Raw genomic sequence first — 13426 nt, 5'->3', positions numbered from 1 at the left:
GCTCACAGCCCGTATCGCCGCTGTATATGCTCACGGGCCGTATTGCCGCTGTATATGCTCACGGACCGTATTGCCGCTGTATATGCGCCGGTGTATATGTTCACGGGCCGTATTGCCGCTGTATATGTGCCGGTGTATATGCTCATGGGCCGTATCACCGCTGTATATGCTCACAGTAATGATATTCACGCGACGCCTTGCTTTGTAGTTGCTCCGTCCATCCTCCCGGGACCCTCCGTGGTCAGTGCTTCTGTCAATCATACAGCCGTATTGCCCTGCTGGGTCGAGGGTCTCCCGCCGCCAGTCGTGACCTGGAAGAAGGACGGCAGTCAGCTCTCCGGGGAGACGTCCAGGTAATACACCGCCACCGCGGACACATCCCCACCAACCGCAGCACAAAATACCAAGGAGACCTCCCCTCTTGTTCCAGACTTGAGTTCCTTACAGACGGCTCCCTGCGCCTCGCACAGACCCTCCTGCAGGACTCGGGGTACTACCTCTGCACGGTCTCTAACCCTGCCGGCATGGCGCGTCGTGGGGTGGAACTACGAGTATACGGTAATGGCAAAGCAGAGAAATATACAGTGAACGCGGAGAGAGGGAGTAATTACAGTCACTGCCTCCAGTATGTGCAGAATTATGCAGCTTCAGAGCTGAAATCTCTCAGCATTCTCTACATTGTTGGTGATTTTCATGCCGAATAGTGAAGACTTTTTACCAGACATTGTACAGTCATATAGAGCAGGAAAGACGAGCTGGCAGAATTGAGAGTGCAGCTCCGGAGTATTGGGCCACGTCCCGATGGTGATAGAAGTAGAATTCACTCTTTCTTTTCTTCTTCCAGTTAATGGCGGCTTCTCGGAATGGCAGGAGTGGGGTCCTTGTACTAGGACGTGTGGCCAGGGCGTGCAGGAGAGGGTCCGCCTGTGTAATAATCCCCCTCCGGCCAATGGAGGCAGACCCTGCATGGGGAGGGACGTGGACGTGCGCGCCTGCAACCTGCCCCCCTGCCTAGGTACCGTGCCGCAGTCCGGACGTGCGTGGCTGAGCGGCCCCTGATTGGCTGTAATTTTCGGATTTCTTTCCTCAGTGGACGGCGGTTGGACCGGTTGGGGCAGTTGGTCACCGTGCTCGGCGTCCTGCGGTGATGGATCCAGACAGCGCACCCGCTCCTGCTTCTCTCCACCGCCCCAGAACGGGGGCAAGACCTGCTCCGGAAAAGACACGGAAGCAGAGGCCTGTCACCTGCCACAATGCCGAGGTATGCGCCATTATTAGGGGGCCGTAGTGGGGGAGGCGCAGGCTCCGGTCTCTCACCACTGAGCGGCCGCCCAGGTCTCCATCCACTGGCAGCAAGCAGAGATCCTGAACGAGGAGTTCAACTCTTCATGGACCGACGACTGCTCTTCTCTTCTCAGCTGTCGCCTCTCGAGTCCGCGCCAGTCTCATCGGCATCGTTAACGACCAGGATTTCGGCCTCTCGTCACTCAGCGCCAACATGACGGAGAACCCGCAGACCAGAGCCACCACGATCAGCAGCAGCGTCGAGAACATCCCGGCGTCCATCGGTGAGTGCGGCCGTCACCACGTACAGACCTCCGGAGGCTCATCCAGCCTCTACTCACACAGTCATATCCTATATGTCACCGTCCAGGACCCCTGATGAAGGTGCTGGTGTCCATGATCGCCCCCCTATACTGGTCCGCGGCATTCCCCTATGATGGCACCAGTAATGGCTTCAGCCTCACCAGTGGCGTCTTCAGGAAGGAGTCTCAGGTGGAGTTTGCCTCAGGTGAGTGTCGGGGGGGGACGTCCTGGACCCCGAGCTGTAAGACTCCTCCAAGCATCAGCGATGGTCGGAAGGAGATTGATGATCCCGTCTTGTGCTGCAGGGGAGCAGCTCCGCATCTCGCACATCGCCCGGGGGCTGGATCCGGACGGGACCCTGTGGTTCGATATCGTGATTAACGGATTTATCCCGGAATCTCTCACATCCTCTGATATCGTCCTGCAGGTAACGGCCACGTCATAAACTCGATTCCGTGGGCTGGGGGGGGACAGAGCGTGATCCGAGCCTGTGCCGTATGTTCTGGGGGGGACAGAGAGTGATCCGAGCCTGTGCCGTATGTTCTGGGGGGGCAGAGCGTGATCCGAGCCTGTGCCGTATGTTCTGGGGGGGGCAGAGAGTGATCCGAGCCTGTGCCGTATGTTCTGGGGGGGGAGAGAGCGTGATCCGAGCCTGTGCCGTATGTTCTGGGGGGGGACAGAGAGTGATCCGAGCCTGTGCCGTATGTTCTGGGGGGGGACAGAGAGTGATCCGAGCCTGTGCCGTACATTCTGGGAGGTCGGGGAGTGATCCGAGCCTGTGCCGTATATTCTGGGGTGACAGAGAGTGATCTGGCTTGTGCTGTACATTCTGGGGGGTTGGGGTGTGATCTGGTCTTGTGTCGTACATTCGGGGGGGGGCGGGGTGTGATTCAGGCGTGTGCCGCACATTCTGGGGGAGACGGGCTGTGATCTGGTCTTGTGCCATTCTTTCTGGGGGGTCGGGGTGTGAACTGATCTTGTGCCGTACATTCTGGGGTGATGGGGTGTGATCCGCTCTTGTGCCGTACATTCTGGGGGGATGGGGTGTGATCCGCTCTTGTGCTGTACATTCTGGGGGGATGGGGTGTGATCCGCTCTTGTGCCGTACATTCTGGGGGGATGGGGTGTGATCCGCTCTTGTGCCGTACATTCTGGGGGGATGGGGTGTGATCCGCTCTTGTGCCGTACATTCTGGGGGAATGGGGTGTGATCCGCTCTTGTGCCGTACATTCTGGGGGGATGGGATGTGATCCGCTCTTGTGCCGTACATTCTGGGGGGATGGGGTGTGATCCGCTCTTGTGCCGTACATTCTGGGGGGATGGGGTGTGATCTGATCTTGTGCCGTACATTCTGGGGGGGCAGAGTGTGATCTGGGCTTGTGCGGTTGGTTCTGGGGGGGCAGAGCGTAATCCGGGCCGTACGTCTCGGGTGGTCTCCTGACAGCCTTAGTGGATGTCTCCCCAGGAGTTCACCGAGACCTATGTGCAGACGGCAGCGGGACAAATCACGGCCTGGTCTTCCCCGTCCTTCACCGTGGACGGCGGCCTCCTCGCCCTCCGGTGTAACCACACGGTGGAGTATAACCCGGCCCTCGGACGCCAGGTGAGGAACTCGCAGAGGCTGCACGTCGGCTCCCTCCGGTCCTCGTATATTCCTGACCTGGAAGAGCTGCGATTCCAGCTGACGGCGTCACTACAAGCAGGTAACGGGGACGCAGGTAACGGGGACGCAGCTGGACTGTGTGTGGTGCGATCTATTCTACAGCATTATTCATTTGTATGCAGCCTGCAGTGTAAAGCATGGTGGGTAGAATGGGGTCCATGCGTCCTATACCCGCGGCTCACATTTTGTGCCCTTACCTTGCAGGACTGAATGGAGGAGCGTGTCCTGCGGGCTTTACACAGTCCGGAGACTCATACTGTACAGGTAAGAGCCTTGTGTGCAGGATGATGGGGGTTATCAATGTCCGCCATCGTCTGCATTAATCTGACCTGTCCATAGACACCGATGAGTGCGACCTCCGCCGGCCGTGCTCCCACTCCTGCCACAATACCCCGGGGGGTTTCTCCTGCTCCTGCCCCGCCGGGTATGTCCTGGCACCGGATACCCGCAACTGCCGAGGTGAGAAGACCGAGGGGCGCAGACAGCAGCCTGCAGAGCTCTGCTGTCAGTGAATAGAAGCATTCCTGTCTACACTTATACAGGGGTGATATTCACTGACAGCAAGCTGAGAGGGGACATTGATCTAGTTTTATTTTTCATTTTGCTCCATATTATTTTTTTCTTCTTACAGATCTGGATGAATGTAGACTGGGCAGTCACCAGTGTCCCCTGGGCCAGGAATGCCTGAACACCCCCGGATCGCACCGCTGCCTCCTGCGCTGCGGCCCCGGCTTCCGGCCTAATGCGGAGGGGTCGTCCTGCGAAGGTAGGAGCCAGGGACGGGGCAAGACGTGTGCAGGGAAGGGGCAAAACATGTGCAGGGAAGGGGCAAGACGATCGCAGGGAAGGGGCAAGGCGTGCGCAGGGAAGGGGCAAAACAATCGCAGGGAAGGGGCAAGACGTGCGCAGGGAAGGGGCAAAACATGTGCAGGGAAGGGGCAAGACGATCGCAGGGAAGGGGCAAGACGATCGCAGGGAAGGGGCAAGACGTGCGCAGGGAAGGGGCAAGACGTGCGCAGGGAAGGGGCAAGACGTGCGCAGGGAAGGGGCAAAACAATCGCAGGGAAGGGGCAAGACGTGCGCAGGGAAGGGGCAAAACAATCGCAGGGAAGGGACAAGGCGTGCGCAGGGACGGGGCAAAACATGTGCAGGGAAGGGGCAAGGCGTGCGCAGGGAAGGGGCAAAACAATCGCAGGGAAGGGGCAAGACGTGTGCAGGGAAGGGGCAAAACAATCGCAGGGAAGGGGCAAGACGTGTGCAGGGAAGGGGCAAGGCGTGCGCTGGGACGGGGCAAGATGTGCACAAGGACAAGGCAAGGCGTGCGCAGGGACGGGGCAAGACGTGCGCAGGGACGAGGCAAGACGTGCTCAGGGACAGGGCAAGACGTGCACAGGGACAGGGCAAGACGTGCACAGGGACAGGGCAAGACGTGCACAGGGACAGGGCAAGACGTGCACAGGGACAGGGCAAGACGTGCACAGGGACAGGGCAAGACGTGCACAGGGACAGGGCAAGACGTGCACAGGGCCAGGGCAAGACGTGCACAGGGACAGGGCAAGACATGCACAGGGACAGGGCAAGACGTGCACAGGGACAGGGCAAGACGTGCACAGGGACATGGCAAGACGTACGCAGGGACGGGGCAAGACGTGCACAGGGACGGGGCAAGACGTACGCAGGGACGGGGCAAGACGTGCACAGAGACGGGGCAAGATGTGCACAGGGACGGGGCAAGACGTGCACAGGGACATGGCAAGACGTACGCAGGGACGGGGCAAGACGTACGCAGGGACGGGGCAAGACGTACGCAGGGACGGGGCAAGACGTACGCAGGGACGGGGCAAGACGTACGCAGGGACGGGGCAAGACGTGAGCAAGGACGGGGAAAGAGGTGCACAGGGACGGGGCAAGACGTGCACAGGGACAGGGCAAGATGTGCACAGGGATGGGGCAAGACGTGCGCAGGGACGGGGGAAGATATGCAAAGTGGAAGAAATTGTGTCCTTCTTCCAAGTGTAAAATGCCAGCGTTCAGGAGCTTGCTGTCAGTGAATGGAATTATTGATGGACGTGGAGGATTTAGTCTTTGCATGTAAAGAAGAAAGTTTCTATTCACTGACAACAAGCAGAAATGAAAGGGATTTGAATGTAGAACTTCCCTGGGTGCATCTTTTATAGAGGGGCAGAGCGGAGTGGACAATGGTGCGGAGTGGACAATGGTGCGGAGTGCACAATGGTGCGGCGCGGACAATGGTGCGGCGCGGACAATGGTGCGGCGCGGACAATGGTGCGGCACGGACAATGGTGCGGCGTGGACAATGGTGCGGCGTGGACAATGGTGCGGCGTGGACAATGGTGCGGCGTGGACAATGGTGCGGCGCGGACAATGGTGCGGCACGGACAATGGTGCGGCGTGGACAATGGTGCGGCACGGACAATGGTGCGGCGTGGACAATGGTGCGGCGTGGACAATGGTGCGGCGCGGACAATGGTGCGGCGCGGACAATGGTGCGGCGCGGACAATGGTGCGACGTGGACAATGGTGCGGCGTGGACAATGGTGCGGCGTGGACAATGGTGCGGCGTGGACAATGGTGCGACGTGGACAATGGTGCGGCGTAGACAATGGTGCGGCGTGGACAATGGTGCGACGTGGACAATGGTGCGACGTGGACAATGGTGCGGCGTGGACAATGGTGCGGCGTGGACAATGGTGCGGCGTGTCCGCCACGTCTGACCGCGCTTTATCCCTTCTAGATGTGGACGAGTGCCGGCAGTCCTCCCCGTGCCAGCAGAGGTGCCTGAACACCATCGGCTCGTACCAGTGCTCCTGTGCCCCCGGCTACGAGCTGCGGGGCCCCCGCTGTACAGGTGAGGGCATTCACAATTCAGCCGCAGGGCTTGTATCCGGAGGCTGATGCCCGTCCTCACCACGTCCGGCTCTGCGAGCTCCGCTCATGTCCCGCTCCTGCGCTGATGACTTGTTACAGAGGACCCGATGCAACTGTAACAACCCCTCAGCTGTGAGTGTCACCATCCGCTCCGGAGGGTTTTCAGCCTCTGGATCCATTTCACATTGATTAAACCTTATTTATTTTATTCCTATTCGGACCCCCCCTGATCCGGTTTTATGGTGGCGGTATCGGGCGGACGGCGATTATTCTGGGGTCTCCGCGGTCTCACGTGATGTTGTCTTTGCTGTCAGATATCAATGAGTGTCTGCGAGGAGTCTGCCAGTCTCAGCAGCAATGTAAGAACACGCTGGGAAGCTACCAGTGTCTGGACGTCTGCCCGGCGGGGACAACGCGGTCCGAGGACGGAGCCTGCAACGGTGAGTGCCGAAAATGGAGGCCAGAGCAACCGAGGCATCAGAATATACAGCCACCACTAGAGGGAGCTCACTACATACAGATTATACAGCAACCACTAGAGGGAGCTCACTACATACAGATTTATACAGCCACCACTAGAGGGAGCTCACTACATACAGATTTATACAGCCACCACTAGAGGGAGCTCACTACATACAGATTTATACAGCCACCACTAGAGGGAGCTCACTACATACAGATTTATACAGCCACCACTAGAGGGAGCTCACTACATACAGATTTATACAGCCACCACTAGAGGGAGCTCACTACATAGATTTATACATCCACCACTAGAGGGAGCTCACTACATACAGATTTATACAGCCAACACTAGAGGGAACTCTCTACATACAGATTTATACAGCCACAACTAGAGGGAGCTCACTACATACAGATTTATACAGCCACCACTAGAGGGAGCTCACTACATACAGATTTATACAGTCACCACTAGAGGGAGCTCACTACATACAGATTTATACAGCCACCACTAGAAGGAGCTCACTACATACAGATTTATACAGCCACCACTAGAAGGAGCTCACTACATACAGATTTATACAGCCACCACTAGAGGGAGCTCACTACATACAGATTTATACAGCCACCACTAGAGGGAGCTCACTACATACAGATTTATACAGCCTCCCCTAGAGGGAGCTCACTACATACAGATTTATACAGTCACCACTAGAGGGAGCTCACTACATACAGATTTATACAGTCACCACTAGAGGGAGCTCACTACATACAGATTTATACAGCCACCACTAGAAGGAGCTCACTACATACAGATTTATACAGCCACCACTAGAAGGAGCTCACTACATACAGATTTATACAGCCACCACTAGAAGGAGCTCACTACATACAGATTTATACAGCCACCACTAGAAGGAGCTCACTACATACAGATTTATACAGCCACCACTAGAGGGAGCTCACTACATACAGATTTATACAGCCACCACTAGAGGGAGCTCACTACATACAGATTTATACAGCCTCCCCTAGAGGGAGCTCACTACATACAGATTTATACAGTCACCACTAGAGGGAGCTCACTACATACAGATTTATACAGTCACCACTAGAGGGAGCTCACTACATACAGATTTATACAGCCACCACTAGAAGGAGCTCACTACATACAGATTTATACAGCCACCACTAGAAGGAGCTCACTACATACAGATTTATACAGCCACCACTAGAGGGAGATCACTACATACATATCTATACAGTCACCACTAGAGGGACCTCACTACATACAGATTTATACAGCCACCACTAGAGGGAGCTCACTACATACAGATTTATACAGCCACCACTAGAGGGAGCTCACTACATACAGATTTATACAGCCACCACTAGAAGGAGCTCACTACATACAGATTTATACAGCCACCACTAGAGGGAGCTCACTACATACAGATTTATACAGCCTCCCCTAGAGGGAGCTCACTACATACAGATTTATACAGCCACCACTAGAAGGAGCTCACTACATACAGATTTATACAGCCACCACTAGAAGGAGCTCACTACATACAGATTTATACAGCCACCACTAGAGGGAGCTCACTACATACAGATCTATACAGTCACCACTAGAGGGACCTCACTACATACAGATTTATACAGCCACCACTAGAGGGAGCTCACTACATACAGATTTATACAGCCACCACTAGAGGGAGCTCACTACATACAGATTTATACAGCCACCACTAGAGGGAGCTCACTACATACAGATTTATACAGCCACCACTAGAGGGAGCTCACTACATACAGATTTATACAGCCACCACTAGAAGGAGCTCACTACATACAGATTTATACAGCCACCACTAGAGGGAGCTCACTACATACAGATTTATACAGTCACCACTAGAGGGAGCTCACTACATACAGATTTATACAGCCACCACTAGAGGGAGCTCACTACATAGATTTATACATCCACCACTAGAGGGAGCTCACTACATACAGATTTATACAGCCACCACTAGAGGGAGCTCACTACATACAGATTTATACAGCCACCACTAGAAGGAGCTCACTACATACAGATTTATACAGCCACCACTAGAGGGAGCTCACTACATACAGATCTATACAGTCACCACTAGAGGGACCTCACTACATACAGATTTATACAGCCACCACTAGAGGGAGCTCACTACATACAGATTTATACAGCCACCACTAGAGGGAGCTCACTACATACAGATTTATACAGCCACCACTAGAAGGAGCTCACTACATACAGATTTATACAGCCACCACTAGAGGGAGCTCACTACATACAGATTTATACAGTCACCACTAGAGGGAGCTCACTACATACAGATTTATACAGTCACCACTAGAGGGAACTCACTACATACAGATTTATACAGTCACCACTAGAGAGATCTCACTACATACAGATTTATACAGCCACCACTAGAGGGAGCTCACTACATACAGATTTATACAGTCACCACTAGAAGGAGCTCACTACATACAGATTTATACAGTCACCACTAGAGGGAGCTCACTACATACAGATTTATACAGTCACCACTAGAAGGAGCTCACTACATACAGATTTATGCAGCCACCACTAGAGGGAGCTCACTACATACAGATTTATACAGTCACCACTAGAGGGAGCTCACTACATACAGATTTATACAGTCACCACTAGAGGGAGCTCACTACATACAGATTTATACAGTCACCACTAGAGGGAGCTCACTACATACAGATTTATACAGCCACCACTAGAGGGAGCTCACTACATACAGATTTATACAGTCACCACTAGAGGGAGCTCACTACATACAGATTTATACAGTCACCACTAGAGGGAGCTCACTACATACAGATTTATACAGTCACCACTAGAAGGAGCTCACTACATACAGATTTATGCATCCACCACTAGAAGGAGCTCACTACATACAGATTTATGCAGCCACCACTAGAGGGAGCTCACTACATACAGATTTATACAGCCACCACTAGAGGGAGCTCACTACATACAGATTTATACAGCCACCACTACAGGGAGCTCACTACATACAGATCTATACAGTCACCACTAGAGGGAGCACACTACATACAGAGCTATACAGTCACCACTAGAGGGAGCTCCCCCTGATGGGGGCTATAGGAAGCACAGGCTTATTATGTGTTAGTCTGAGTGTGTTTTGTTGGAGGGCCCTTCGTTTAGATTTACATCCGGCAATCGCTCTCCCAATCCCTAATGCATATGTTGGTTTCGCCTCTGGAGCTTTATGGTTGTGCTTCTGTTGCTTTTGGTAATTTTTCGGCTGCTATCACTAATAGTCATCGTTTCTGATTTACGTCCTCAGACGTAGATGAATGTCGCGATGGCTCCCACATGTGCCGCTATAACCAGCTGTGTGAGAACACAGTGGGGGGGTACCGCTGCTCCTGTCCCCGGGGGTACCGGACGCAGGGTGCGGGGAGGCCCTGTCTAGGTAGGTGCAGGTGTGACCAGTACTGGGGGAGGTAGGATTGTGCGGGTACTAAATATTCACTGTTGTGTGCCCCCAGATATTAATGAGTGCCAGCAGGTGCCCAGACCCTGTGCGTACCAGTGCCAGAACCTCGCCGGCAGCTACAAGTGCCTGTGCCCGCCGGGCAAACAGCTGCTGGGGGACGGGCGCTCGTGTGCCGGGCTGGAGAGACTCACCAATAGTTCTGTTATTGGCCTCACTGGAGCCCAGTATGAGCGGCCGGTCACCAATGGCCGAATTCATGGGAACAACGTGTACACCTGGCTCTCTTACAGCCAAAATGGCAACCTGATCGGCCAGAACAGCCCGGGCCGGTGCCCGCCAGGATATGTGCGCAGGAATGGGGCTTGTACAGGTAAACTGGGCGCTGTGGGTGGTACCGCCGTGTATCTGAGCCATAAACTGGGCACTGTCGTGGTTAGGGTTAGGGTTAGGGTATCTGAGCCGCGAGCATCACAAACCTCGGTGATCATGCTCTGTGCCCTCCTTACAGATGTGGATGAATGTCGCCAGCGCAATCCCTGCCAGCATGAGTGCCGAAACACAGAGGGCAGCTACGTGTGTCTGTGCCCATCGGGGTACCGCCTGCTGCCCAACCACCGGAGCTGCCAAGGTAAGTGCCAGGTGGCAACCCGCAACAGCGGGCCACCAGGGAGAAATGCCATTGTGGACGGCGTATCTCAGGAGAGCAGAGCAGTATCTCAGGAGAGCGGAGAGTATCTCAGGAGAGCAGAGGAGTATCTCAGAAGAGCGGAGAGTATCTCAGGAGAGCGGAGGAGTATCTCAGGAGAGCGGAGAGTATCTCAGGAGAGCGGAGGAGTATCTCAGGAGAGCGGAGGAGTATCTCAGGAGAGCGGAGAGTATCTCAGGAGAGCGGAGGAGTATCTCAGGAGAGCGGAGGAGTATCTCAGGAGAGCGGAGGAGTATCTCAGGAGAGCGGAGGAGTATCTCAGGAGAGCGGAGGAGTATCTCAGGAGAGCGGAGGAGTATCTCAGGAGAGCAGAGGAGTATCTCAGGAGAGCGGAGGAGTATCTCAGGAGAGCGGAGGAGTATCTCAGGAGAGCGGAGGAGTATCTCAGGAGAGCGGAGGAGTATCTCAGGAGAGCGGAGGAGTATCTCAGGAGAGCAGAGGAGTATCTCAGGAGAGCAGAGAGTATCTCAGGAGAGCGTAGAGTATCTCAGGAGAGCGGAGGAGAATCTCAGGAGAGCGGAGGAGTATCTCAGGAGAGCAGAGGAGTATCTCAGGAGAGCGGAGGAGTATCTCAGGAGAGCAGAGGAGTATCTCAGGAGAGCGGAGGAGTATCTCAGGAGAGCTGAGGAGTATCTCAGGAAAGCTGAGGAGTATCTCAGGAGAGCAGAGGAGTATCTCAAGAGAGCAGAGAGTATCTCAGGAGAGCGGAGGAGTATCTCAGGAGAGCAGAGGAGTATCTCAGGAGAGCGTAGAGTATCTCAGGAGAGCGGAGGAGTATCTCAGGAGAGCAGAGGAGTATCTCAGGAGAGCGTAGAGTATCTCAGGAGAGCGGAGGAGTATCTCAGGAGAGCAGAGGAGTATCTCAGGAGAGCGGAGGAGTATCTCAGGAGAGCATAGAGTATCTCAGGAGAGCGGAGGAGTATCTCAGGAGAGCGGAGGACTATCTCAGGAGAGCTGATGAGTATCTCAGGAGAGCGGAGGAGTATCTCGGGAGAGCGGAGCAGAATCTCAGGAGAGCGGAGGAGTATGTCAGGAGAGCGGAGGAGTATCTCAGGAGAGCAGAGAGTATCTCAGGAGAGCGGAGGAGTATCTCAGGAGAGCGGAGGAGTATCTCAGGAGAGCGGAGGAGTATCTCAGGAGAGCAGAGAGTATCTCAGGAGAGCAGAGGAGTATCTCAGGAGAGCAGAGAGTATCTCAGGAGAGCGGAGGAGTATCTCAGGAGAGCAGAGGAGTATCTCAGGAGAGCGGAGGAGTATCTCAGGAGAGCAGAGGAGTATCTCAGGAGAGCGGAGGAGTATCTCAGGAGAGCAGAGCGTATCTCAGGAGAGCAGAGGAGTATCTCAAAAGAGCAGAGGAGTATCTCAGGAGAGCAGAGGAGTATCTCAGGAGAGCGGAGGAGTATCTCAGGAGAGCAGAGGAGTATCTCAGGAGAGCGGAGGAGTATCTCAGGAGAGCAGAGAGTATCTCAGGAGAGCAGAGGAGTATCTCAAAAGAGCAGAGGAGTATCTCAGGAGAGCAGAGGAGTATTTCAGAAGAGAGGAGGAGTATCTCAGGAGAGCGGAGGAGTATCTCAGGAGAGCAGAGAGTATCTCAGGAGAGCGGAGCAGAATCTCAGGAGAGCAGAGGAGTATCTCAGGAGAGCAGAGGAGTATCTCAGGAGAGAGGAGGAGTATCTCAGCAGAGCTGAGGAGTATCTCAGGAGAGCGGAGGAGTATCTCAGGAGAGCGGAGCAGAATCTCAGGAGAGCAGAGGAGTATCTCAGGAGAACAGAGAGTATCTCAGGAGAGCAGAGGAGTATCTCAGGAGAGCAGAGGAGTATCTCAGGAGAGCGGAGGAGTATCTCAGGAGAGCGGAGGAGTATCTCAGGAGAGCAGAGAGTATCTCAGGAGAGCAGAGGAGTATCTCAGGAGAGCGGAGGAGTATCTCAGGAGAGCAGAGAGTATCTCAGGAGAGCAGAGGAGTATCTCAGGAGAGCAGAGAGTATCTCAGGAGAGCGGAGGAGTATCTCAGGAGAGCAGAGGAGTATCTCAGGAGAGCGGAGGAGTATCTCAGGAGAGCAGAGGAGTATCTCAGGAGAGTGGAGGAGTATCTCAGGAGAGCAGAGAGTATCTCAGGAGAGCAGAGGAGTATCTCAGGAGAGCAGAGGAGTATCTCAGGAGAGCAGAGGAGTATCTCAGGAGAGAGGAGGAGTATCTCTGGAGAGCGGAGGAGTATCTTAGAAGAGCGGAGAGTATCTCAGGAGAGCGGAGGAGTATCTCAGGAGAGCGGAGAGTATCTCAGGAGAGCAGAGGAGTATCTCAGAAGAGCGGAGAGTATCTCAGGAGAGCGGAGGAGTATCTCAGGAGAGCAGAGGAGTTTCTCAGGAGAGCGGAGGATTATCTCAGGAGAGCGGAGGAGTATCTCAGGAGAGCAGAGGAGTATCTCAGGAGAGCAGAGAGTATCTCAGGAGAGCGTAGAGTATCTCAGGAGAGCGGAGGAGAATCTCAGGAGAGCGGAGGAGTATCTCAGGAGAGCGGAGGAGTATCTCAGGAGAGCAGAGGAGTTTCTCAGGAGAGCGGAGGATTATCTCAGGAGAGCGGAGGA

At 54.4% G+C, this 13426-nt stretch overlaps 1 protein-coding gene across 1 annotated transcript in view; it reads left to right on the top strand.

The window, feature by feature from the left end:
- Positions 1 to 13426, top strand: part of HMCN2 (hemicentin 2) — a 181402-nt gene that overhangs the window by 153655 nt on the left and 14321 nt on the right. The window contains exons 73-88 of the mRNA XM_075324357.1: positions 209 to 353; positions 431 to 558; positions 845 to 1015; positions 1091 to 1261; positions 1419 to 1568; positions 1655 to 1792; positions 1893 to 2014; positions 3053 to 3290; positions 3455 to 3514; positions 3590 to 3709; positions 3882 to 4016; positions 6006 to 6119; positions 6454 to 6579; positions 9985 to 10113; positions 10190 to 10507; positions 10646 to 10765. Of these exons, the coding sequence (XP_075180472.1) occupies positions 209 to 353; positions 431 to 558; positions 845 to 1015; positions 1091 to 1261; positions 1419 to 1568; positions 1655 to 1792; positions 1893 to 2014; positions 3053 to 3290; positions 3455 to 3514; positions 3590 to 3709; positions 3882 to 4016; positions 6006 to 6119; positions 6454 to 6579; positions 9985 to 10113; positions 10190 to 10507; positions 10646 to 10765 (2385 nt within the window). The remainder of the gene's footprint in view (positions 1 to 208; positions 354 to 430; positions 559 to 844; positions 1016 to 1090; positions 1262 to 1418; positions 1569 to 1654; positions 1793 to 1892; positions 2015 to 3052; positions 3291 to 3454; positions 3515 to 3589; positions 3710 to 3881; positions 4017 to 6005; positions 6120 to 6453; positions 6580 to 9984; positions 10114 to 10189; positions 10508 to 10645; positions 10766 to 13426) is intronic.

This window comes from Anomaloglossus baeobatrachus, chromosome 9 (genome assembly GCF_048569485.1).
Source record: "Anomaloglossus baeobatrachus isolate aAnoBae1 chromosome 9, aAnoBae1.hap1, whole genome shotgun sequence".
Lineage (NCBI taxonomy): Eukaryota > Metazoa > Chordata > Amphibia > Anura > Aromobatidae > Anomaloglossus > Anomaloglossus baeobatrachus.
This window is presented reverse-complemented; position numbering and strand designations above follow the sequence as displayed.